The sequence below is a fragment of the Lolium rigidum genome, chromosome 6, assembly GCF_022539505.1.
Source record: "Lolium rigidum isolate FL_2022 chromosome 6, APGP_CSIRO_Lrig_0.1, whole genome shotgun sequence".
Classification (NCBI taxonomy): Eukaryota; Viridiplantae; Streptophyta; class Magnoliopsida; order Poales; family Poaceae; genus Lolium; species Lolium rigidum.
Genome location: NC_061513.1, coordinates 84,313,840 through 84,338,885, shown reverse-complemented (window position 1 = coordinate 84,338,885; position 25,046 = coordinate 84,313,840). Strand labels below are relative to the sequence as shown.

Sequence of the window (25,046 nt, the reverse complement as noted above, 5' to 3'; positions counted from 1 at the left end):
CGTTGTTTCCCTCCGTGTAGGTCGTTGTTCCCCACCGTCTATATCATTGTTCCCCTCCATGTAGGTCGTTGTTCCTTTCCGTCTAGGTTGTTGTTCCTTACTGTCTAGATGTTGTTCCGCTTCATTGAGGTTGTTGTTCCCTACTGTCTATATGTTGTTCTCCTCCGTCTAGGGTGTTGTTCCCTATCATCTAGACTGGTGTTCCCTTTCGTCGAGGTTGTTGTTCCGCTCCATCGAGGTTATTGTTCCTCTCGTCTAAGCTCTTGGTCCCTTCTGTCTAGGATGTTGTTCTGCACTGTTTAGTCTCTTGTTCCCCTCTACCTAGCATGTTGTTCAACACTGTATATCGGGACTTCTAGCTTTATTATTTTATGTTGGTCCCTTTTTGTACTATGCATTTTCATCCTGTTAAGATACGTTAAAAAATGTATTAAGATGAGCCTAGCTAACTATAGTTTGCTATCTACGTTAGCAAGCAAGCACGTGTGTCCTTCCATGTGCAAATCAAGAACTTTGCCTATAAAATACTTAACACAAATAATCATGACCGTGCTCATGCATTTTTTGAGAAAAAATGTAGCGCAAATAAAGCTTGGCAGCTGGCCGGAGGATCGGCGGTAGGCATGTATGAATTATGCGGCCTGAGCACATACGCCATACATGGATTAAGCGGCAGGGACAGGGAGCGTTGCATGCACGGATTAGGCGGAGCACGTATGTGTCGCGCGCATGGATTAGGAGGCCGAGCGCGTCACGTCACGTGCATGGATTAAGTGGCCACAACGTCGTTACGTACACATGCACTGGCGCACCGCTTGTTTTCAGGTGTAGCTCCACTTTTTTAGTCCCACATCGGGGACCGAAGAAGAAAAACACCAGTTTAAATACCCGCGCGCGATCGTAGTTGTCAACCAGTGCTCGGTGCTAGCTGGATCCAGCTGTTAGACAGCGATCAATTCTTGCCTGACGTAAATGGGCCGCTAAAGAGTAGGCCCAGCTGACTGATTCTTGTGCGAAGTGTAGGATAGGGGGCGCGCGGGCGGGGGGTGCTGTACGCCGACGTGGTGGGCCGACCCAACGTTCCCACTCTTTCTTTTTTTTGTTTCTTTTGCTTTTTATTTTTTCTGTTCAATTTTCTTTTTACGTTTTTTAAAAGCTGATTCTTTTAGACCTGATTTTAAAATTATTTTAGCAAGGCCGGCCCATCTATCAGTAATGAGGCCCATGAACAGGACCGGGAAAAGGCTGCGGACTGTGGCCGTCAGCCGCACGGCGATACTCGGACTGCCAGTCACGTCGATTCCGGTGACTCGGACTGCCCCAGCCATCCTCCTCCCTCTAAGACTACTCATAGTGGGAGTAACTTCACTAGTAACTAAGTGTCCAACTCAGCAAATTTGCTTATGTGGCAGTGAGCAGTGGCGTAGCTATGTAGCCGCCAGGAGGGGCCGCCGCCCCCCCAGCCCAAGAAAATTTTGCCTAATATCCCTTCATATTTGACAGTTTTTGGCAAAAAATAGTCTATATTTGGCCCATTTGCCCCCCCAACAGTGGCCCAAAGTGTCTCCCTGGCCCATTTGCCCCCCCAAATTTTGGCCCAAGCTCCGCCACTGGCAGTGAGTTAATGAGGAGAGAGGAGGATGGAGTAACATAGCTAGTTACTGTAACATCACACTTCTCAAGATACAATGAGTCTATAAGCTAATTAATGAAGACATAGATGATACTGCTTTGATGTTACTAACCATTATGAAGGTAGTAACATAGAGTAGTAACACGTGCATGTTACTACTCTATGTTACTTCCCACTATGACTAGTCTAAAGCGATTTTCGTTGAGCGATTCGTGGGGGTAAAATCAAGAACTGAACATATAACCACACAAATCAAATAGCAATACTGTTTTATTGCAAAAGAAAGTAATCTGCAAGTACAATTACAAATGGTATTGTGAGCACCCGCCAGACCAACGGTAGGAGTCACCAATCTTTATTTTTCATATGACATTTCTTAGTAACTATGCAACGTCGGCGTAGAAATCCTGGATTGTGATCCGGACTGCTATTGGGATCCTCACTGAGTGGCGCTCGTTGTGCCAAGTTAGGCTGCCAAAAGTGTAGTCCCCTTGCACCTTCCACAGAGGTGTTATGCTAACCTTGAAGGAGTGCACTTTCTGTGTGGCATTGAAGACTAGGGTTGGTGGATCAACTTTGATCTTGACTCCTAGGGGAGACTGTATGTCGGATTGGTAAACTGCATCCACATTTCCCACGTTTGTGACTGCTCGCTGCACCTTAATCGGCCGCCTTAGTTCAGGAATGGCAATAGAAGGCAGGTTTAGGTGATAGCCTGGCAATGTTGTTGTAATGTTGCAAATCTTGTATTTCTGCATGTTGCAGGAGAAGAACTTGTTGTAATCTCTTGGATCGATGTCGTAAACAAGGCCAGGATCCACAGCTGCATTCGGATTTATGTTACCCCCTCCATAGTCAAATGGGTCGGCAACTTTCCGGGGTAGTGCTTCTGCTAACATTGGATTGCCATATTCATCCTTGGTCGATGCTTTACCCATGCAAAGAAGAGTGATTTTTTGTTAGTAAAGGTGTGCAAGGATGATCAGGGCAATGTCGCATATGGATATCAAGTAATTTACCGGTGGTAACAATTGCTGATTTTAGGGCAGCATGAGACCAATGAGGATGGACAGCCTTTAGCAATGCTACGATGCCTGCTACATGTGGGGTTGACATTGAATTCCCTGAGTCGAAGCCATATCCATCTCCTATGGCTGCCAAGATGTTGACTCCAGGTGCGGCTATGTCAGGCTGTTGAAGTAGTTTTAACAGGATTAAGATAATTTCACTGTTTGAAAGTAGTGCTAACTTATCATACAAAAAAGCCTTTATAATCCCTATTTCCGATAGAAATCTTAAGATTACCTAACCTCATGTTTGTCCCAGTATTGTTTTTGTAATAATCATATAATATCGATTGCAGAGGAAGCCAACATGATGCACTAGTTTTAACTTGTGTACCTTAAGAACTGTAGGGTATTTGACGGATGGCCCTCTTGAAGAGAAGAATGCCACTTTTGGAGCAGGAACTTGTTTCCCTGTAATATTTCTTGCTGGCTCAATCTTCACAATGGGCAATCTGTTCAAGTCGAATCACAGTTTATCTGAGTCTTTAAATAATCATAGAGAAAACAGCATCCGCTAAGTGTGTCAGGTCACAAAAATGTGTTCCTCACCTCTGGCTTCCGATGTATGTTGCAGTTTGAAACCCAATATCAATGTCAACAATTACACACGCCATGCCCAAACAATCATCGGTGCTCGAAAGAGCATCTATGGTATATAGAGCAAAAATAGCACCAAATGCCCCACCACTTTTAACATTTGTTATGATTTCTGGGAGAATGTCTTGTGTTGGGCCAAAATTTTCTAAAATGCATAGGACAACTTTGCCGTTGATTATCGTGCCATTTAGCGCTTCCCCTGAGCAACTGTAAACAGACAGACCACAATAATTTGTCAATTGGATTCAGAAATTTAACGCCTAAACATAAACTAGCATTATCTATAAATGCAGTTAATCAAGAAATAAATAGCATCTGACACACCTTCCACCGTGTACAAGTGGTTTGAACTCACTCGAGGACTCATTTTTTAGCAGGTAATACAGTGACTGACCCTGCAAATATGAAAAGAGTTAATCGTAACTTTCAGTGGTAAGTGTTTGAGGATGATAGTGGAGCAAAGGTGTTCGAAGTGTCTAGCAAATATCATGTTTCTGTAGTATATACCACTAAGGTTTGATTGTTTCCCATTGTAATTGCTGTTGGAAAAGACCGGTCAATCTTGGTCGCTGCGACTGTAATGACCCAAGGAGCTGTGTTAGAAATGACTTGTGGTCGAGGCCCGCTATTTCCCGCGCCATAAACAACGGTAATACCCTTCTGAACTGCATGGAGTGCACCAAAGGAATCATCATTGAGGACGATTGGTAAGCATAATACATCTACTCCATCATGAATTGCATCATCCAGAGCTGCTAGCACTGCGATGCTAGAAAGCTCCACCCTTTTTGTGGTCTGCCACGCGACCTTGTACACAGCAATGCGCGCTCGGGGCGCACCTCCACGTGCCACCCCTACTCCAAGGCCATGGAGGCTGACTCCCTCCACCACTGCACCGGCTGCTGTGGATGCGGTGTGCGTTCCATGCCCATTTATGTCCCGTGGAGACATGTAATTCGCCTCTTGGTCAGCTTTATCCAGTCCAGCCGGATAGTACCGTGCACCTATGATCTTCCTGCTGCAGTTGGTGCCCTCCCAGGCCTGTCCCAGCTGACACACTCCCTTCCATCTTGACGGTATTGGTCCGTATCCGTGGTCGCTGAAGCTTCTTGATTCAGGCCAGATCCCTGCATCAAGTGCATTTGCAGTGTTATGGCAAGAATTTGTTTGGTGAAGATTTTCATCATTAACTTGTTAACGGTGAAGACTCACCAGTGTCAAATATCCCAATAATTACGTCTTCTCCATATTTGCTCCTCTGCAGAAGTTTATTAGGTGGCTGGTGGTCCAGGTTAGGTGGCTGCTGGTCCAGGTTCATGCCAAGGAAGTCCCAGCTTCTTGTGGTCATCAACTCGTGATTCTGATTGGGAGTAACGCTGATAACTTCAGGTAGGTCTGCACATGTCAAATGTATATGTTAGGAACTCCATCGCTTCTTCATCTTAAAAAGGTAACCCCTCCCCTCCTAAAAACTAAAGTCAGAAGTCTCCCCAGTTAGATATCTGTGTGTGGTGATCGAGCGATATGCTTGATGAGCAACTCAAAACAACAAAAGATATCTGTGTGGTGTATACAACATCAGGTAACAAAAGAAAGGATCATAGCCTGACACAAAATAGATTTTCTCAATCAACCACTAATAGTCATCAGATAGAAATATTCTAATCCCTTTTACACTTACATGGATACTAATTTCTGGTCGTACAGTTCTCAGTAGTGACATAGAAATAGTTATCTCTGTCATCTTATAAATACTGACTGGTACCAGAATAATAATCAAGCACAAGCAGGATCGTAAGGTTACTGCAGTGTGCAGCTTCGTAGTAAAATTAGCGACAACTAAATATAATTGCATTACATGCAGAAAAGAGGCTTGAGATTGAGCCAGAGTTGGTTTTTTAAAAAAAAATGGGATGAAGAACCATAAAATTACCCCCGCGGATCTCACATTCATGATTGCAAAGATAAACTACTTAACAGATGTACTTTCCATAAAGAAGCAAATTTCAATCACCAAATAAGCTTTGATTGTTTTTTCTTTGTTCAACTGCATTAGGACTAGCAGAGAACTAGACGAGAAGTAATTTGTTTAGGTAAAGTGGTAAACTCATCCCACCTGCAAGATGTTGTGCCTGGTCATCTGTTAGCATTGCCGCGAAGCCTGAGAAGCCATGCTTGTAGCTATAAGTGATGGAGGCCAATGCCTCTTCCTTGCTGAAACAAATCATCAAGCGGTCAGAAAAATTGGCAGCCTTACCCTTACTTCTGGAGTTGTTAAACGTCTTTTAGAAGTATTGTTCTTCATAAAATCTGAATCAAACTCTGAAAGCTAGAAAATTAGTTCTTAGGTTTACCTTCCAAGAATGGTGCTGAGCATGTCATGGTGTGAAGCTGTGACCAGAGCAGCGTCGTCATGTTTCTTCTCTCCCAGGTAGACGATATACATCTATGCATGGACAGGAACAGAAAACATACTTTAGCATGGAACAGAATCAGTGATATGAATAAGATGTAGGGTAATTCTTTTTCTAAAAGAAATGAGATTTAGGGGGTAATGCATCACCAATACCTTTTGAGTTCCATATGCTCTGCTTATGCTTATCGTAAGGCATAAGCAGAATAAGAGGCAAGCTGAAAAACGCGGACGGGAAGAGTGAAAATCCATGTTGGGATGGTAGCACATGTTAATATGATCTAGTAGGCAATGCTATTTATAGGCCTCTGTCTCTGTCTTGTATGATGACTAATCAACTGTCCATGTCCACAAAAAAGGTCAAAGATATAGGCTCAGTTCGATGAAATTCATTCTTTCTGCTATGTACCCCTATTTTCCTCCATGAAATTTCCCTGGAACTAGCTGAACTGAAACGCGTTGCACTTCTCAGCATTGAAACTTTATCTCCCATGCTTAGTATTGGCAGTTCAAAGTTTGCTGCTCCCTCCAATCCAATGAATAAGGCGTCCTCGTCTTCTGTGTTTTTTATTTGACCAAGAATTTACTCCCAATATATAAAGATTATTGGTATAAAATTAGCATCATTAGAAAATGTTTTTCAATATGAATCCGACGATACTAGTTACGTACAATATAATCAAGATTTTGTGCTCAATTTTTCGGTCACAGTTTGCTTTGCAATATGTGTGTGCCTTCATTGAAACGAATGTAGTAAGATGCACTCCTTTTTCCTCTCCAGAAGCACAGTTTTTTTCCCCACCCATGTGCTAAGCAAATAATGTGCTGTGCAGGTAACCAAATTTCAGGGATATGCTGCAGGTTCCGTTCAGACATGAAAGCAAGGACCCTCCTGATAGTCATGTGTGAGTATTGACGGTATGGTGGTTCTCAATCGGCGGCTGATGTGTATGCCATTTCTTTTTTCCTTGCGCGCCACTGCATATGATTGTACGGATCCATCGCCCGTGGCTGTACTAAGGGCATCTCCAACCGGCTGAACCAAACGGACGCGCTGGGTTGTCCGTTTTGGGCCGTTTGGGTGGCCAAGCGGACACCCGGACAGCGGCCCGCGTCCGCGTGTCCGTTTGGGTCGCGCGCTGCGCCCAACGCGCGGACGCAGCGCATTTGTAATAAAATAAAACAAAAATGAAAATAAAAAAAGAAAAGAACAAAACATAAATTTAAACTAGTTGGTCATTAAACTTAGCCCTATTTTGAGCAAATTTTACACAAAAGAAAGCCATATATGGCTTTAAACTAAATAAAAACCCTAGCACGCGGGTTTGCGAGCACGCGGTGGCCGCCGGCAGTACTACCCCCAGTAGTACTCGTCGTCGTCGGCGTCGATGACGACGATGCCCCCCGGCGGCGACGCGCGAGCCCGGCTCGAAACGCCGGAGGGCACCGGGACTCCGGCCGTGGCGACCACCGCGCCCTTTCCCGAGCGGAGTCCGGGTTCGGCGGGCTCGCCGGCCTACGCAGCCGTGCCCTCCGCGCGGACTCACCGCGGAGCCGCTCCTCCGTCGCGGCCCGCAGCTCCGCCTGTAGCCGGAGCGTGGCCAGGCGCTCCTCCTCCGCCAGGCGCACGGCCCGGCGCTCCTCCTCCTCCCGGAGCGCCGCCTGACGCGTTGCCTCCTCCGGATCTCGGCGTAGCGGGCGCGGCCGGAGCCCGGGATGGGCGGCACCGGAACCCGATCTGGGCTCAGGTGCCAGCCGTGGGGGAGGTGCACGTCCCCCCACGGCATTGGGACGCCGGCGTCCCTGTAACATCCGCGCCGCCGCTACGGTGACGTAGATCCGGCCGCGCTCGGGCGCCGCCGGCGGCCCCATGGCGAACGGCGCCGCGCGACCGGCCGGCCGCCGCCGGCCTCGTGGTCGTTGGCGGATGGCGAGAACTCGCGCTCGGGCCATGGCGGCGCGGAAGCTTCCGAAGCTCGCGCGTGCGGCCGGAGTGGAAAGTGGGGACCGGATAGGGACAGCCCCTTCCCCGGCCACATTTAATAGGACCGGGGCACCGACAGCGGGCTAGCCACGCGGACGAGGCGGACACGCGAGGACGCCGCGTGCCATCCGCGGCCACGCAAAACCGGCCCAGATTTGGGCCGGGTTTGCGTCGTTCCGGACTCCGCGGACGTCCGCTTTTGCGGTGCGTCCCCGCGTTGGGCCGCGTTTTTGTCCGGCTCGACCCAAACGGACGCGCGGGCGCGGTTTGGGTCGCGCGGTTGGAGATGCCCTAAGCGTTCCAAAGAACATTGACTTGGGAACAGCATCTCTTCCGCATTTCTATTTTTTTTTTCAAAAGAAGAACGTTGACTAGACTATGAGTTTATGTCGACCATCCATACGTAGTGCCAGCTCTTCCTGTGTTATCTTATAGACGTCACTTACTTGTCCTTTGTTTCCTCAAAGGGAAGAATGCATTGGCTTGAAAATTAGTGATAGAAGTACTTCCGTTCGTAACTAAATATGAGCTTTGATCATGGTTGTAATATTTTGTTAGTGCCTTAGTGGTTGTAAAATTGTGATGATCAGAAGAAGTGCGTTCGAAGGTTAAACCAACGGTAATAATCTTGTGTACCATAACCCACATATTACTAATTGGCAATGCTTGAATTTTGAGAAGTCAGAAGAGAACGCGCTTTGAATGGACGGTGAGAGTTTGTATGCAGAAAGAAGCGCATGCATTGTTCTTTTTGGTGAATCATTTTTTTACCCTGCGGAAAATTTGTAAGATGTCCGGATTTTCCTTATCCATCTATTCTATCCCTCCTTGTCGTCCTTGTCATCATCTCACACCTTGCCCAAGACATACATCAGTAAGAAGTGACGAAAGTTTGTAAGGTTTAAAAATTCTCGGATTTAAAAAATTATTTGAATTTTAAATTTTTTGAAACTAAAATATGTTCAAACAGAAAAACTGAAAAAGGAAAAAAAAGAAAAAAATGAATGTAAACCAAACACCTCAGAGCCACAAAAACCAGGAAAAAACCGACTAGAACATTCTAGAAAGTTCTCAAAACTTGGAAAACCGAAGGATCCCCTCGCTCCTTAGGCATAGATGGTCCGGCCAGGCGAGTCTACCATATTACCGCGCATTCGACCCATCACGAACACGAAGCCAGCCCCGACCCCGACATACCCTGTCGGGTGCCGCTCGTAAGGGCATCTCTAACAGAGCGACGCAAACGGACGTTTTTCGTCCGTTTGCGTCTACGCGGATAAAAAACGCGCTCCAGTGGCTTGACGCAAAACGTCTGCAGCGTCCATCCTAACGCAAATGTAGACCAAATATACGTCAGGAATACGTCTGTGCGGACGCGTTCACGCCAGGAATACGTCTGTGCGGGCTGCATGGCCTCTTCTCTCTCCTCCTTTAACCATGTGTTGGTCATTCCTAGCCACATAAATGGAATCTTTCCCTCTCTCTCCTCCTTAATCATGCATGGTAGGCCCTTGTGGTAAAAAAAGAATGCGTCCCTGCCGCTGGAGAAGGCAGACGCATGTGGACATGTGCACAGGGGCGGAGCTAGGAAGAAAAGTTCCCTCATGCACTTATCAAGCTTGTAACCTTGCTAGTTGAAATTTTTTCCTCCATGATGCACTTTTCTTACCCTAATCTGATGAACTTACCTTTCTAAATACACAAATAGTAGTAAATTTTTTCTTTTACCCTGATGTCTGTGTATTAGGGTAAGCCTATACAGATCCGTTCCTGCATGTGGACATTTTCTGTGTCCGTACCCAACGTAAATGAGACATAAATTCCAGTTGAAGATGGCTTAATACAACGAGAGCGCGACGGCTGCCGAACATGCCGTTGCAGCTGCGCGTACGTGTCGTGGCCCCCGGACGCGTCGCCGCGCGAGGCGAGGCAAGCACGTTCAGGCGACGCCTCCGGCTGTTCACGTCTCCGCTCTCTCTAGCCCTGGAATGTGATGGAGGACGGCTACCACACGTGCTAGCTCAACGGGTCGTGGCTCCAGTGCTTCCTGCAAGCGACAGGTGTAGACGAATAATTAATCACGCGAACCACGTCGTCTGTGGGCAATAAAATGCATGGCTAGCTGTGGACGTGCTGGTACGAGAATATGAATATGGATCAGGTTTGTTCATCAGGAATTCAGGATAAGTGACAAAGGGAGAGCTTTCGGTGTTGTCCATTTGTCCGGGCCTTAATTGGCAGCGCACGGAGACGTAAAAATTTGGGTCTGGGCTCCTCTACAGTCGTGCTGTTACAGCATGGATGCTGTAGCTTTTGTGTTAGCCGTCCAATTCCCATCCAAAGGTTCCCTTTCCTTAGCCTTAACTATCTTGTTAACTAAGAAAACCAACAAGCTGTGCAACGCCGCCATGGTCGTCGTGCTCCTCGCATCCGCTAGCTCGGTTATCCGGATTCCGCACAACTGAGCAGGTGAAACTGAAACGCACAACACCGGCACCGTCGGCGGTGTCGGCCTCGCCCGCCTCGTAGAGAATTCTGGCTGTTGCAAAATCCTTAGCAGAGTACAAAAGCACGGATGGAGAAGTGGTGCAGGGTGAGGCCGAGCTGAGCCACGCCCATGGCTTCCTCGACGTCTGTCCGTCGCTGCGGTATTTTTATTTTCAGTTAATATGTCGAATTAACCAAGAGATAGGGGAACCTTTGGATTACGGCGGACGGCTGATATAAGAGCTACAGCATACTTAATGTAATACCACGACTGCAGAGGAGCCCAGCCCAAAAATTTGAGGTCTGAACGCAGCGCGCGGCCGTATGGCTGGAAGATGCGTCGTTGAGACCATCACTTGCAAATTTGGGGGCTACAAGACCTTCACACCTTCACGGTGTTGTGGTTGCGCAGGGCCTGGACCGGTATAGGTGGAGGAGGAAGACGATGTTTGGAATAAACGCGGCACACGCTGGAACCACCGCGATGGTCCCGTCGAAGGGAATAGACGAACCGGTGTGTCGTCGCCATGAGCCTCCGGGCCGGGTTTCGTTCTCGTCGCCACGCACCTTTGTCGCAGCGGAGCATGCATCATCAGTCTCCCAACTCCACAAGTTACGGACCAAACCGAACATTGATGATCGTCTTCCAGGTGTCTTGTGCTCCCTTGTCGATCCTAGTAGGCCAGATCGACTTTCCGAACGACCGTGATCGGTTGACGGTGGTCCGCGCACGCACCCACCCTTGCCAACGACACTGGGGTATGGCAGAGAGCCATGGGTGCCATGAATCACCGCGTGGCGGCTCAACCGTGTTTAGAGTGGAGGGTGTCTCCGACGGTGGGCCCTATTTCAGACACCGAAACTATCTATTGCGGTGGTGCGGCACTAGCCCACGATCCATATCCGTTTTTGGGGTGCAGTGTACATAACGGGCTATTTCATTCGTGGGGCTAGCAGTCCGCCACACTGCCTTTAAGCAGTGGATTAAAGACCGTCGGCTTCACTGACACAAGGTTAATATCAGCACCACCGTTTCCCGCCCACGCCACATCTTCCTGTCATGTTCTTCCGCCCGCGCGAGCAATTTTCCACCCGACCCCGCCTTTTCTTGCCTAGTCCACTGCTGCTCTAAACCTGAAGTGCCGGACTCTCGCTCCGCGCAACACATCCATGACCATGACTTGCCGTCATCCCATCACTTGGTCCAAGACGACTGAATCATAAACAAACAGAGACCACTCACTTTCCCCCTCCCCTCCCCACCGCTCGTGCTCTCTCCCCTTGGTAGCCACACTTATCCTACTGGGCCGCCCCCGACTCCGATCCGGCGGCGCTGCCGGCCGGAGATGGAGAAGAGGGGGGCGGAGTAGCTAGGTTAGATAGTAGTTTTGGCCATGTACCAGTAGTGGGATTTTTGCCCGGTAGTTGGAGACGAGCTGCAGATCTTGGCGCCTAGATCTCGTCGGCTTTAGGAGCTCTCTCTCTTCTCTGCTTGCTCCGATGGAAGGAGCTGGGGATGACGAGGGAGATCACCGTCTCCCCAAATAAAGGAGTGGCTGCTGGCCACCTTCTGGCGTTTGGGTGTGGAGTTCATTCGTTCTTCCTGGCCGGCCGAGGTGGCAAGGAGGAGGAGTGGTGGAGCGCCAAAAATCCAGGAGCTGTGACACCTCTGGCCGGCCGTGGTCGCGAGGAGAGGCGAAGCGGGCCCTGGGTGACCCTGGGTGGTCTCTGGCCTCCAGGTGAGGCCTTCCTCAATAAGAGGATTCTTCTTCAAGCCTATCTTCTCCGCCTGCCTCCTCCTATCTGTGGCAGGATTGGTGAGTCTGATGGGGGGCAGTGATACGTCTCAAACGTATCTATAATTTCTTATGTTCCATGCTACTTTTATGATGATACTCACATGTTTTATACACACTTTTTGTCATTATTATGCATTTTCCGGCACTAACCTATTGACAAGATGCCGAAGAGCCAGTTGCTATTTTCTGCTGTTTTTGGTTTCAGAAATCCTACAAAGGAAATATTCTCGGAATTGGACGAAATCAACGCCTAGGGTCTTATTTTTCCACGAAGCTTCCAGAAGTCCGAAGAGGATACGAAGTGGGGCCACGAGGTGGCGACACGCTAAGGCGGCGCGGCCAAGGAGGGGCCCACGCCGCCCTAGTGTGTGGGCCCCTCGTGACGCCTCCAACCCTACCCTTCCGCCTACTTAAAGCCTTCGTCGCGAAAACCCCTGTACCGAGAGCCACGATACGGAAAAAGTTCCAGAGACGCCGCCGCCGCCAATCCCATCTCGGGGGATTCGGGAGATCGCCTCCGGCACCCTGCCGAAGAGGGGAATCATCTCCCGGAGGACTCTTCATCACCATGATCGCCTCCGGATTGATGTGTGAGTAGTTCACCCTCGGACTATGGGTCCATAGCAGTAGCTAGATGGTTGTCTTCTCCTCATGTGCTATCATTGTTCGATCTTGTGAGCTGCCTATCATGATCAAGATCATCTATTTGTAATGTTACATGTTGTGTTTGTTGGGATTCGATGAATATGGAATACTATGTTATGTTGATTATCAATCTATCATATATGTGTTGTTTATGATCTTGCATGCTCTCCGTTGCTAGTAGAGGCTCTGGCCAAGTTGATACTTGTAACTTCAAGAGTGAGTATTTATGCCCGCTAGTGGGTTCATGCCTCCATTTAATCTGGGACAGTGATAGAAAGTTCTAAGGTTGTGGATGTGCTGTTGCCACTAGGAATAAAACATCAATGCTTTGTCTAAGGATATTTGTGTTGATTACATTACGCACCATACTTAATGCAATTGTCTGTTGTTTGCAACTTAATACTGGAAGGGGTGCGGATGCTAACCTAAAGGTGGACTTTTTAGGCATAGATGCATGCTGGATAGCGGTCTGTGTACTTTGTCGTAATGCCCAATTGAATTTCACACTACTCATCATGATATGTATGTGCATTGTTATGCCCTCTTTATTTGTCAATTGCCCAACTGTAATTTGTTCACCCAACATGCTATTTATCTTATTGGAGAGACACCACTAGTGAACTGTGGACCCCGGTCCATTCTTTTACATCGAATACAATCTACTGCAAACATTGTTCTTTACTGTTCTTCGCATACAAACATCATTTTCCATACCATACATTTAATCCTTTGTTACAACAAGCCGGTGAGATTGACAACCTCACTGTTAAGTTGGGGCAAAGTATTTGGATTGTGTTGTGCATGTTCCACGTTGGCGCCGGAATCCCCGGTGTTGCGCCGCACTACAATCCGTCACCAACAACCTTCACATGCCCTTGACTCCTACTGGTTCGATAAACCTTGGTTTCTTACTGAGGGAAACTTGCTGCTGTACGCATCACACCTTCCACTTGGGGTTCCCAACGGGCGCGTGCTTTACGCGTCAACAAGCTAAATTTCTGGCGCCGTTGCCGGGGAGATCAAGACACGCTGCAAGGGGAGTCTCTCACTTCCAATCTCTTTATTTTGTTTTTGTCTTGCTTTACTTTATTTTATTTACTGCTTTGTTTGCTTTTTTATATCAAAATACAAAAAATTAGTTACTTGCTTTACTTTATTTACTGTCTTGTTTGCGTTCTCCATATAAAAAACACAAAAAAATTAGTTACTTGTATTTAGTTTGCTTTATTTACTATTGCTAAAATGGTACTCCTGAAAATACTAAGTTGTGTGACTTCACTAGCACAAATAATAATGATTTCTTATGCACACCTATTGCTCCACCTGCTACTACAGCAGAATTTTTTTGAAATTAAATCTGCTTTACTGAATCTTGTTATGAGAGAGCAATTTTCTGGTGTTAGTTCTGATGATGCTGCTGCCCATCTTAATAATTTTGTTGAACTTTGTGAAATGCAAAAGTATAAGAATGTAGATTGTGACATTATAAAATTAAAATTATTTCCTTTCTCCTTAAGAGGAAGAGCTAAAAATTGGTTGCTATCTTTTCCTAAAAATAGTATTGATTCATTGACTAAATGTAAGGATGCTTTCATTGGTAGATATTATCCCCCTGCTAAAATTATATCTTTGAGAAGTAGCATAATGAATTTTAAGCAATTGGATAATGAGCATGTTGCTCAAGCATGCTAAAATTATGACAATGCACATACATATTATGATGAGTAGTGTGAAATTCAATTGGGCATTACGACAAAGTACATAGACCACTATCCAGCATGCATCTATGCCTAAAAAGTCCACCTTCGGGTTAGCATCCGCACCCCTTTCAGTATTAAGTTGCAAACAACGTGACAATTGCATTAAGTATGGTGCGTAATGTAATCAACACAAATATCCTTAGACAAAGCATTGATGTTTTATCCCTAGTGGCAATAGCACATCCACAACCTTAGAACTTTCTGTCACTGTGCCAGATTAAATGGAGGCATGAACCCACTATCGAGCATAAATACTCCCTCTTGGAGTTACAAGTATCAACTTGGCCAGAGCCTCTACTAGCAACGGAGACCATGCAAGATCATAAACAACAGATATATGATAGATTGATAATCAACATAACATAGTATTTCATATTCATCGGATCCCAACAAACGCAACATGTAGCATTACAAATAGATGATCTTGATCATGTTAGGCAGCTCACAAGATCTAACAATGATAGCACAATGAGGAGAAGACGACCATCTAGCTACTGCTATGGACCCATAGTCCAGGGGTGAACTACTCACACATCAATCCGGAGGCGATCATGGCGATGAAGAGTCCTCCGGGAGACGATTCCCCTCTCCGACAGGGTGCCGGAGGCGATCTCCCGAATCCCCCGAGATGGGATTGGCGGCGGAGGCGTCTCTGGAAGGTTTTCCGTATCGTGGCTCTCGGTACTGGGGTATTCGCGACGAAGGCTTCTTATAGGCAGAAGGGTAGGTTTAGGGGCTTCACGAGGGGCCCACACAACAGGGCGGCTCGGGCCCCTCCTTGGCCGCGCCGCCTTAGTGTGGCGCCACCTCGTGGCCCCACTTCGTATCTCCTTCGGTCTTTTGGAAGCTTCGTGGAAAAATAAGACCCTGGGCGTTGATTTCGTCCAATTCCGAGAATATTTCCTTTGTAGGATTTCTGAAACCAAAAACAGCAGAAAACATCAACTGACTCTTCGGCATCTTGTCAATAGGTTAGTGCCGGAAAATGCATAAATATGACATAAAGTGTGTATAAAACATGTGAGTATCATCAATAAAGTAGCATGGAACATAAGAAATTATAGATACGTTTAAGACGTATCGGTGGCTATCAAAAAAGTAGATGAAATTTCCTAGCACCACAAACTTGCATACCATATGGAAGGACACTGCGACCTGTCCACCGGACTGCAAAGGCAACCCAAATTTACGCTGAACACGATCTGTTTACAGATCACCGTTGGATGGCGCTTTCGGTTACTACGCATAGCTTCTACACCAGATGTTCGTTTGCAGGTCACAGTTGGGGCGCGTTTGGTTACCTTGATCGAATTTTTGCATCAAATCTTTATCTTGTTTTGGGCGGTCTATGGTGTAGGTTTGGACTGTTGCTCAATATGATTGGTTACATACGAGCCCAGTTCTAGCCTTACCACTTATCCATGGTGACCTTACCTCTCATCTCACGCCACCGTTCACAAGCTTCGGCACATCGACGATCATGAAGGAAGACACCACCATGGCGCATCACCGGTTACGTCAGTCAAAACCATCACCACATCGCCGACCACGAAGACGAAGACCACCATGCCACCACCGTTCACGCCCGTCACAAGTATAACCATGTCGCCGATGACGAAGCTGAATACCACCATGACACCGTCGTCGACCACGAAGATGAACATCACCATGCCGCCACCACCATGGATTATCACCTCTCACTTCTCACATATCATCACCACGTCGCCGTCTATGAAGATGGCAAGAAGTTGAGCAAAAGTAATCTAAACTACACACACATACATACACATTACATGATACTAGCGAGTCATTTATTTACCCGTCTATGTCCACCAAAACGAAAACCTTTCAACATGAAAGTCATGCATAATGCTGAGGTGAATTCACCCCTCAATGGAAATTTCGGACGGTTGAGCGTGTGCGATGAATTTGGCAAAATTCGTTCAAAACTCATACATGAAATTGACGATTTACGACTGACGAAACTCAAAACCGATTGTAGGAATTGATTCCTATCATCAACACACATCTTTTTCATCTACAATTTATTTCGATTTGGATGGGCTACGTACGAGATTTGCCAGTTCGTGCAACAACCCAACACGGGCTAGGCAATCAAATGGACCGAAAATTGCTGGTCTGATACGAGCCAAAATCATGCAAGGCCTGCCAAACCAGAACACGTTGTTGGCCGCAAACGATTCATGGACTGGACGGGACGTGCTGACCGGGACCCCGCCGGTCGGGCTCGCGGCGCACTACCGTCGACTCGCTTATTTTCCCCGCCCCACCGTGTCTAGCTAGCCTTGCCTCGCCTCCCCCACGTACCCCACGCGCCAAGAAGACGAGCCCCATAGCGTTGCCTCCGCAGCCTGACAGCTGCGCCAACGCCAGCCCACCACCACTCCGATCGCCGCTGCGTCCTTCTCCCGAAAGGAACCGCTGCGACTGGCGTGGCTAGAGCCTCGATCGATGACGTGAACGCCTCGCCTCTGTGAAAAGCGTTGCAGATGCGGCGTCGTCCCCCGCCCCGACCCGATCCTTCATTTATTTATCCCCGTCGTAGCTCGTGTCAGCACAAACCACAGCTTGATAAGCTTCCCAGTCTACCGCCGCTGCCCCTATCCGACACAGGGAAAGTGCCCGGTACTTGAGCATGGTCGGAGACCCGGAGGTGGAGGGAGCGCCGGAGCTGGAGACCGGAGGCGTCCGCGCCGTGCTGCCCGTCGGCTCCCTCGTCTCGCCTTCCGGGGACGAGGTGCGTCCATGTCCTCCACTCCACTTCATGCTCTGCTGCTTCTCGTGCTAACTCGGTGCTCTCGCCTTTCTTCTCTGCTTCCTTCTTCGGTTGGATGTTCCTTGATGTTTTTTCTTGTTAAAATCAAACAATATCTACTACGTGCAACCCTGTTAGCTGGATTCGATCAACTACAAGCAAATGGTGGGACATAAGTCTGAAAAATCTCACTTAACTTTTTAACTTTACTTGTAACTAGTAAAAAAAATTGGTTGCAATCCATTTGCAACAAAATATCAAAGTTACAATCTCACTTGAAACTTTTGTTGGTGGTGAACTTGAGTGAGCACTAGGTTAACTTTCACTTGGACTTAGAATTAGCAATTCAGTTTCAAGATCAAGCTAGTAATGAACTTTATGTTGATGCAATCATGGCCTTATCACACCTCAAGCAACTGAATAGCTCAAATGAAAGGGCGTGATGGTAAAATCTTGGCCTCCCTTTCGCTAGCTCTTACGAATTTTTGGCACACGGGTGCTATGCACCCTATAAACCCCAAAAATTGTGGTAATTTTAACTATTGAAAAATAAATTCAAATTCTCCGGGAAACAAAAAATACACCTATGAGCATGAGCATTGGTGTATTTTCCTCCCAAAGAAGCCCTATATCCAATCCCAAACAAGATCCCTAGATTGTTTTCTTCTTTGTGAATTTTTGCCTAGAAGTTTCATCTCGATGAGCCAGAGTAAACTACTCAGAAACTCCTGTAATTCGCTTTTTCATCCAATTTTTACGACTGATGAAAAGGTGGTTTTCACATAACCAAACCTCCGCCTTTACGACCTGAGCGTTCCGTATTCGTACACACGTCAAGAATCAGAATACCCAGCGTACCTCTCGACATGTGTCTGTCTATCCAAAGGTCGACAGTCTTCTTTTTCTGCCCGCACTATTCCTTTCTGTTTTTTCCTTCTCTTTTCGCCATCATTTCGTTTCCTTTTCCGCGAGTCACGATCATGGCTCGTGTCTAACCAAGAGCAGCGAACACGTGTCCTCTCCACGCATGCAGGTGCAGCTTCCGGAGCTGGAGGGCAAGGTGGTCGCCCTGTACTTCGCGGCCAACTGGTACCCGAGGTGCGAGGCCTTCACCCCGGCGCTGGCCGCCGCGTACGGCCAGCTCAGGGACCGCGGCGCCGGCTTCGAGGTCGTCTTCGTCTCCTGCGACGAGGACGCGCCGTCCTTCGAGCGGTTCCACCGCGGCATGCCGTGGCCCGCCGTGCCCTTCGGGGACCTCCGGCGCAAGAAGGGCCTCAGCCAGGCGTTCCAGGTCGAGGGCATCCCGCGCCTCGTGGTGCTGGCTCCCGACGGCGAGGTCATATGCTCCGACGCCGTCGAGCTCGTGCTTCGGTATGGTGATCCGGCGTTCCCGTTCACGCCGGCGAGGGTGGCGGAGCTGGAGGCCGACGAGCAGAGCAAGTTCGCCTCCCAGACGCTGGAGAAGCTCTTCTCCGTCAGCTACGTGAATGGTGGCAACGACCAGGTAGGCAGGTACTACCGTGTGTTCATTGTTCTAGGCGTATGCATGGTGTGGATCATGAGCTAGCAAACATTGCCATTGATTCCATCATGGCGTCATGCATGTGCATGCATCCAGTGACTAAGGAGGGCTAGCTGCAGGTTCCGATATCGAGCCTAGTGGGGAAGACGGTGGGGCTCTACTTCTCGGCGCACCGGTGCGAGCCCTGCCTCAAGTTCACCGCGCGGCTGGCCGCCATATACGTCAACCTGAAGGGCAAGTCGGAGGACTTCGAGATCGTGTACATCCCTATGGACAAGGAGGAGGACGGGTACCTGCGGTCGTGCGGCGACATGCCGTGGCTGGCGCTGCCCTACGACGGCGACGGCGCGTCGTCGCGGGCGCTGGCCAGGTACTTCGACGTCCGGGAGATCCCCACGCTGGTGGTGATCGGGCCCGACGGCAAGACGGTGACGAGGGAGGGGAGGAACCTGGTGAACCTCTACTTCGACATGGCGTTCCCCTTCACCGACGAGCAGATCAGGATGCTGCGGGAGGTGGAGGACGAGGAGGCCAAGGCGTACACGCCGTCGCTTCTCCACGCCGGCCACCGCCACGAGCTGAGCATCGTGTCGGGCAAGTCCGGGGGAGGGCCGTACATCTGCTGCGAGTGCGACGAGCAGGGGTTCGGCTGGGCGTACCAGTGCATCGCCTGCGGCTACGAGATACACCTCAGGTGCGGCCGGAACGTCGTCGACGGTGGCAGTGCGGGGACGGCCGGTCCGTAGGCAGGAACACCTACAGGCAGCGGGTTAATTACGTGTCATGTCGAACTGAATATGGTGTATGTGCATGCTCTCTGCTCTGCTCAGACCAAGTTCAGGTTGCTCTTTGTGTGTGATGATAGAGTAGGAGAGATGCGGGTTCGATCTGGACTTCCTCTTGTTTCTGATGAATTGATGCTTGCATAGACTAGACTGCTGGCTGCAGCTGCAGGTGCCAAGCAAAAATAGTAGAGTACTGATGGAGCAATTCTTGGGCAAAGCCTTGTCCTAAGGAAACAAGAAACATGAACAAGAAAATGCTGGTATATACAACAATTTACAATCAACTATATAGTGATATTTTGGTACGGTAGACCTATTACGGTGTGTTACCTTTATTCATAAAAGAATTAAATTTGTCAAAATTTGGATTTATGTAGACACTATTTGGTGCATAGATACATTCAAATTCAGATAAATTTAAGACATCATTTTTTTATTGATGGAGGGAATACTTGTTTTGTGCCTCCTTTTTATCTGATGATCTAGCAACGAATGAATCTGTGATACACAAGCTTCACCACGCTTGTTATTAGCTGATCAAACAGGTTGTGATACACAAGCTTCACCACGCTTTTCGGGACGTCGGCTGTCACGAATCTCCCTAAAACAATCGGTTAAGATCACTATCTTCCCGGAATAGTTGGGTGTTAAAGTTCTGATGGCTAAATTCAGTGTAAACCTAATGTGTAAATGATGTGGAGACTGGAAGAATATTTAGGCGAGGGTGGTATTTTTGGCATCAATCACAAGCTATGGGTTAGGCACTTTGGTGGTACATGTCAGGCAGGTATTTCTGGGTGAAGAAAAATAAGTATGGGCAGAAGAACAAATTTCTAGGGCGATGCTTGGTGTGGGTCAACACCAAGTTCCGGTAACTTTTCATATCATCAATGAGCAAAATGTTACAGTGGCAACCTGACCTTTAGAAGATGCCTCAATATGGAACTACAAGGGTAGATGAGGGAGCTGCTGAATCTATCAGTGTGGTTCTGAAGAATGAACAAGACAAGCCTGTTTTGAGGGAACCAGTCAACCAGATGTGGAAAATTTTCAGTTAAATCATCAACGTATAAGAAATTTGTGCAGTAATGAGATTAAAAGATGGCATTTTAAGCATCTTTGGAAGGCCAAAATTCATCTTAAATCAAAATTTTGGCTTTGGCTGATCTAAAGGTTCCACTATAACAAAAGATAATCCACTATAACAAAAGATAATCTGGCGAATAGAAGATGGACTAGAACCAACAAGCGTCAGTTCCGTTCCGTAAAAAAGAAGGAACAATTCACAATTCTCAACCTTTACTTTCTGCTGCAGCAACAAAATGCTCCTGTAAGCAGAATCATGCAGATCAATGGGTTGGCTTTTTATTTGTTGGGCGATAAAGAAACTGAAACTCCAGCTTTACTAATCTGTTACTGTTTTGTTTTCTTAAAATACTAAGCAGGTTAACATAATATTTAGGAGCAGTACAGGGCTGGGGCTGATGCTCTACAGAGACTACATCTTCTACTATGCTGCTGGAAGCAGCACGAGAGGAACCTTGATCAAGATGATGAAATGATGAAGTCTGGACGCTGCACCTACTGTAATCATACAGACCGTCTAGCATCAACATGCATCACATTGCCAAAGCTTAAAAGCAAATGGCCCCAATAAACTCATTTCCATCCATGCATCATATCTAGAATATAGAAAAATTGAACAAGAGAACAAACTAAACGAAAATCACAGAGCACACAGCACACTAGAGACAAATGATTACAGGATGACAAGCCAGAAGTACATTTATTTAGTAGACAATAACCCAGATAATCCATACTTTGATACTGGTAGCACATACAAACCATAGGGTATGCCAACTCGCATCAAACACACCAATACTGATTCAAGTCTTAAATGCAAGCATCAACCACAGATGCCTCGCACCACTACTAATTCAAATGTCTTATATGAATACCAGGCATACGATAACTTCCAGCTTCTGTGACAACACACAAGCATTTATGTGTTGCCTAAAATCCGTGGATCTTAATGCTCTCTTTCTTTGCTAGTCCAGCCTGGCGAAAACAGAAATTATCATCAGATTAACATATATACACGACAGTCAATAAGTATGACAAAATGCAATGGTATCATGAATTACCTGAACTAGAAAAGTAGCAACATTCTTACGCTGATCACCTTGGAGTTGAATGACCTGAAATGTAGAAGATCATTTCATCAGCATATACATATTTACGTTAGAGAACTTTGATCCAAAAAGAAAGACAATTTCGTTGTACCTGGCCTAGTTCTGAATCCTGAACTACAGTACCATTACAGCAGAATTCCTTTTTGAGATCCTTGAGAATCTTGTTGTAGCTGTACTCTTTCTTTAATCCCTGAACAGTTGTCAGACTCTTTCTTCCGTTGCGCTGCTGGACACGCACATGCACATAGTTTTTTGATCCGGCACCAGCGCCAGAGTCCTCAGCATTTGCCTCAGCAAACGGATCTACATCGAAGATGCAAAGACATCAATATATGGGTAGATGCTTATGCAAGGTAACCATAGAAGACTGCGGGCAAACTAAAAGTAACATGTTTATGTAACATAATGATCTGTGAACATACATCTTAAGAGCAGTGCTTCTATGCTTTCCAGATGAAAAAAAAAATAGCAGGTTTAAAAGCAAGCCAAAGCCCATGATAAGAACTAATCAATTAATATTCATGGACGAAGGTTAGTTTGATTATGTAGCAAACAAAAAACCTTCCCCCTCTCCCTATGTCCGAATTCATTTAACTCGTCCACAAATCAAATCTTCTGCTGCACTCTTTACCGTCAAAGACGGCATGCCCATCTTTTATGCAAGACGCCAAGCATACATCCATCCTAACCAGTCGTGGCATACCCTCCCCACCGCCACATATACAAATGTTTCAGCACAGTTCTGCTCCAGATCCATGGGTTTGTTGGTTACTAATTTTCCCTTCTAGTAATAAGTATCTAAAGGTGATTTGAGATTCCAAAAAAATTGTTGGTCAGCAATAACTGATAATCACATAAATAGTGGTATCCTTTTAGTTGACGGGATTGGTTACTGGGAACAATATAAAGGTTATTCAGGGCAAGAGAGAACATAAATAAACATAGTTTAAGTCATAAGGACTATCAAATTGCTATAGATTGGCAGATGTAACTTTCGGATGAGATGATATGAGAATAATCCATACCAAAAGCAGATGGAACCTGGGAGTCCAGATCAGACATGAACCTTTGCTGTTGGGTTTGATTGGCCCCAAACAGACGAGGCTCTGTTTATTGTCTTGATGTGTGAGCTGCAAAGCATTCCAATCAATTATTACAAACCATCCGGCAGTAAATGGATTATGAACCTCAACATAATGGAATTATCTAAAAAATATCTTCACTTCTTAAGAAATCATCTATTAAGTTATTAATTATCATAATGGAATACATATCCCTCACGATTGTAGTATTGTATAATCATGCAATACAGTTATAGAAAGCACATATGGCGTTGCAATAAACACAACACTCAATGGATCTGTGAAATAGACAGGGTAATGAAGCATAAAAGCAGGAACAGTGTTGCAAAACGAAAGCCTAACGCCCAATCCTTGGTCACTTCCAGAATCTACATACAAAGTAAAAGCTCATACAACATAATTTACATTCACTACGACGGTTAACCTAACATTAGCCTATGATGCTCCTAAATTACACATGCCAAGCCCCAAAATTGATCATCCTATGCACCAGGAAATATATAAATAAAAACTGGCAGCACCTTCCTCCTGCCCATTAAATAAATCAACTTTTAACAAATCAGCTATTGCAACGACCTTATCTGATAAACTACTTATTGGAACATATCAGACCAAATCGCATCCATATCCCAAAAAAAATCCCCAATATCAGACACCCGAATTCCCAGGAACGACCTAAACGCACCTTCTATAGCCTAAACCCCACCCAATCGGAGCCAAATCCTACGCAGGAACAAGCCAACGACGTAGATCTGGTTGGCTCGGAGATATTAGGAACGGGCGATCGGACGAGGCAACCACAAATCGATCGCTACACCACAAGGGGTTCCCGAATCGGCGCTCGGGGACGGACGCGGAATCGACAACGGGAGATCGAGAGAGAGGAAAATCACCTTGGCTGGTGGTGCGAGCTGCCGGCTGCGGACGGCGAGGGGGACGAGCACGAGACGACTTGACCTCAAGGAAGAAATATCTGTCCCGTCTTCCGGTTCCGTCCACCGGCGCTTATAACGGAGGAGGCCGCGTATAAATTAGGCGGACCGGGGAATAAAACGTGGAACGCAATTCGGGTCCGTCCGCTCGATTCTCCGCGTGGAATATGTGCCGAATTTAGCTTTGCTATGGGTTTTAGGCCCACTAGCGCTCGGGCCGTGGTCGTGCCTTATTCGTCTGGATGGGCCCGATTGTTGTGTTCATCCTCCAACCCCTCCGGCTACCTTCCTTCTCGTGGCCGTCCCCCAGCCATCCCTTTCAGTCAAGCTCGCCTGCGCAATCCATCTGGACGGTCCTTATTTGGTCTCATGCATCGGTTTTTTGATATTTTTTTTTGTTATAAGTTATTCAAATCTAAAAATTGTTTATATTGGAAAATTAAATTAAATTTTTAAAATTTTAAAAAAAGTTTAGCTTAAAAAATGTTTAGCTTTATAAAATGTTCAAATCTGAAGAAGAAAATCAAAAATAAAAAATGTTCATGTTTTTTAAAATTTCAAAATAAAAACTAACCAACAGAAACGCAAAACCGATGAAAACTAATTTTTTAAAGGAAACCGAGAAACCAGAAGAAGCTGAAAAAACCAGGAGGAGAAACCACTGCCTTCATAACGAGCCCAACACATAACCTGTCACGTCCTATGCAGCACCCAGATAGGAGCAGTAATAGGCGGTGAATAGGATTTCACCCCTCCTTCCTTGAAGAAGTCTATTTTTCACCCCCTTAATTATGGGCCTCCTATTGTAAAATTGTTCCACTAAAATGTTTGATGGTAAAGCAACAACCTAAGCATGAATGGTGCAATCATGGGCCAAGCTGCATGGTGTGACCCTGATGCACATGCATTAGGGTAAAGATTTTTTTTTAGCACTAATTGTGAGCTTAGTGAAGTAAATGCATCAGGTTAGACTAACAAAAGTGCATCATAGGGATACTTGGCCTCCAGCTCCGCCCCTACCATGTAATCAATAGCGAAAACAATGTTGATGGGAGTTGCTTGTGTCGTGAGAGAGGGTGTTGGTGTGTCTTTACAGGTGCATGGTGCAAGCCTATCCTGGGACTGTTGATCACACGATATCGGAAGCTCTAATGCTATGTGATGTCCTTCTCTTTTGTTCAAGCTTGCAACTTCAGTCAGGTCCTCGTTGAAACTAATTGTTTAGAGGTGGTGCAACTCTAAGAATAGAGGAGGATGAATTTGACATGTGATTACCCCTCTTCAAAAAGAAGTTAGTGTTTTCAGCCTAGGTTATCATACTTTTTTTTTATTTTGTTTGTTCGATGTGGAGGCAATAACTATGTGCATGCAT

General features: G+C 46.6%; 3 protein-coding genes across 3 annotated transcripts; 1 reads left to right on the top strand and 2 right to left on the bottom strand.

Annotated features, from left to right (window-relative positions):
* Nucleotides 1–2,011: 2,011 nt before the first annotated feature.
* Nucleotides 2,012–5,962, bottom strand: LOC124665448 (subtilisin-like protease SBT3.5). The gene is made up of 10 exons (XM_047202864.1): nt 5,867–5,962; nt 5,652–5,743; nt 5,414–5,511; nt 4,510–4,692; nt 3,805–4,424; nt 3,622–3,692; nt 3,250–3,504; nt 3,035–3,152; nt 2,653–2,824; nt 2,012–2,561 (listed from the first exon to the last, which is right to left on the bottom strand). Exons 1-10 carry the CDS (start codon nt 5,960–5,962, stop codon nt 2,017–2,019), a joined length of 2,250 nt encoding a protein of 749 aa, XP_047058820.1. The 3' UTR covers nt 2,012–2,016.
* Nucleotides 5,963–17,041: 11,079 nt separating this feature from the next.
* On the top strand, nt 17,042–19,722 carry LOC124662776 (probable nucleoredoxin 2). Its single transcript, XM_047200572.1, has 3 exons — nt 17,042–17,143; nt 18,195–18,665; nt 18,803–19,722. Exons 1-3 carry the CDS (start codon nt 17,042–17,044, stop codon nt 19,427–19,429), a joined length of 1,200 nt encoding a protein of 399 aa, XP_047056528.1. The 3' UTR covers nt 19,430–19,722.
* A 1,492-nt stretch (nt 19,723–21,214) lies between these two features.
* LOC124662777 (protein translation factor SUI1 homolog 1) lies at nt 21,215–23,765 on the bottom strand. The gene is made up of 5 exons (XM_047200573.1): nt 23,636–23,765; nt 22,686–22,790; nt 21,752–21,963; nt 21,613–21,666; nt 21,215–21,526 (listed from the first exon to the last, which is right to left on the bottom strand). Exons 2-5 carry the CDS (start codon nt 22,720–22,722, stop codon nt 21,482–21,484), a joined length of 348 nt encoding a protein of 115 aa, XP_047056529.1. The 5' UTR covers nt 22,723–22,790; nt 23,636–23,765; the 3' UTR covers nt 21,215–21,481.
* Between the last annotated feature and the right edge of the window lie 1,281 nt (nt 23,766–25,046).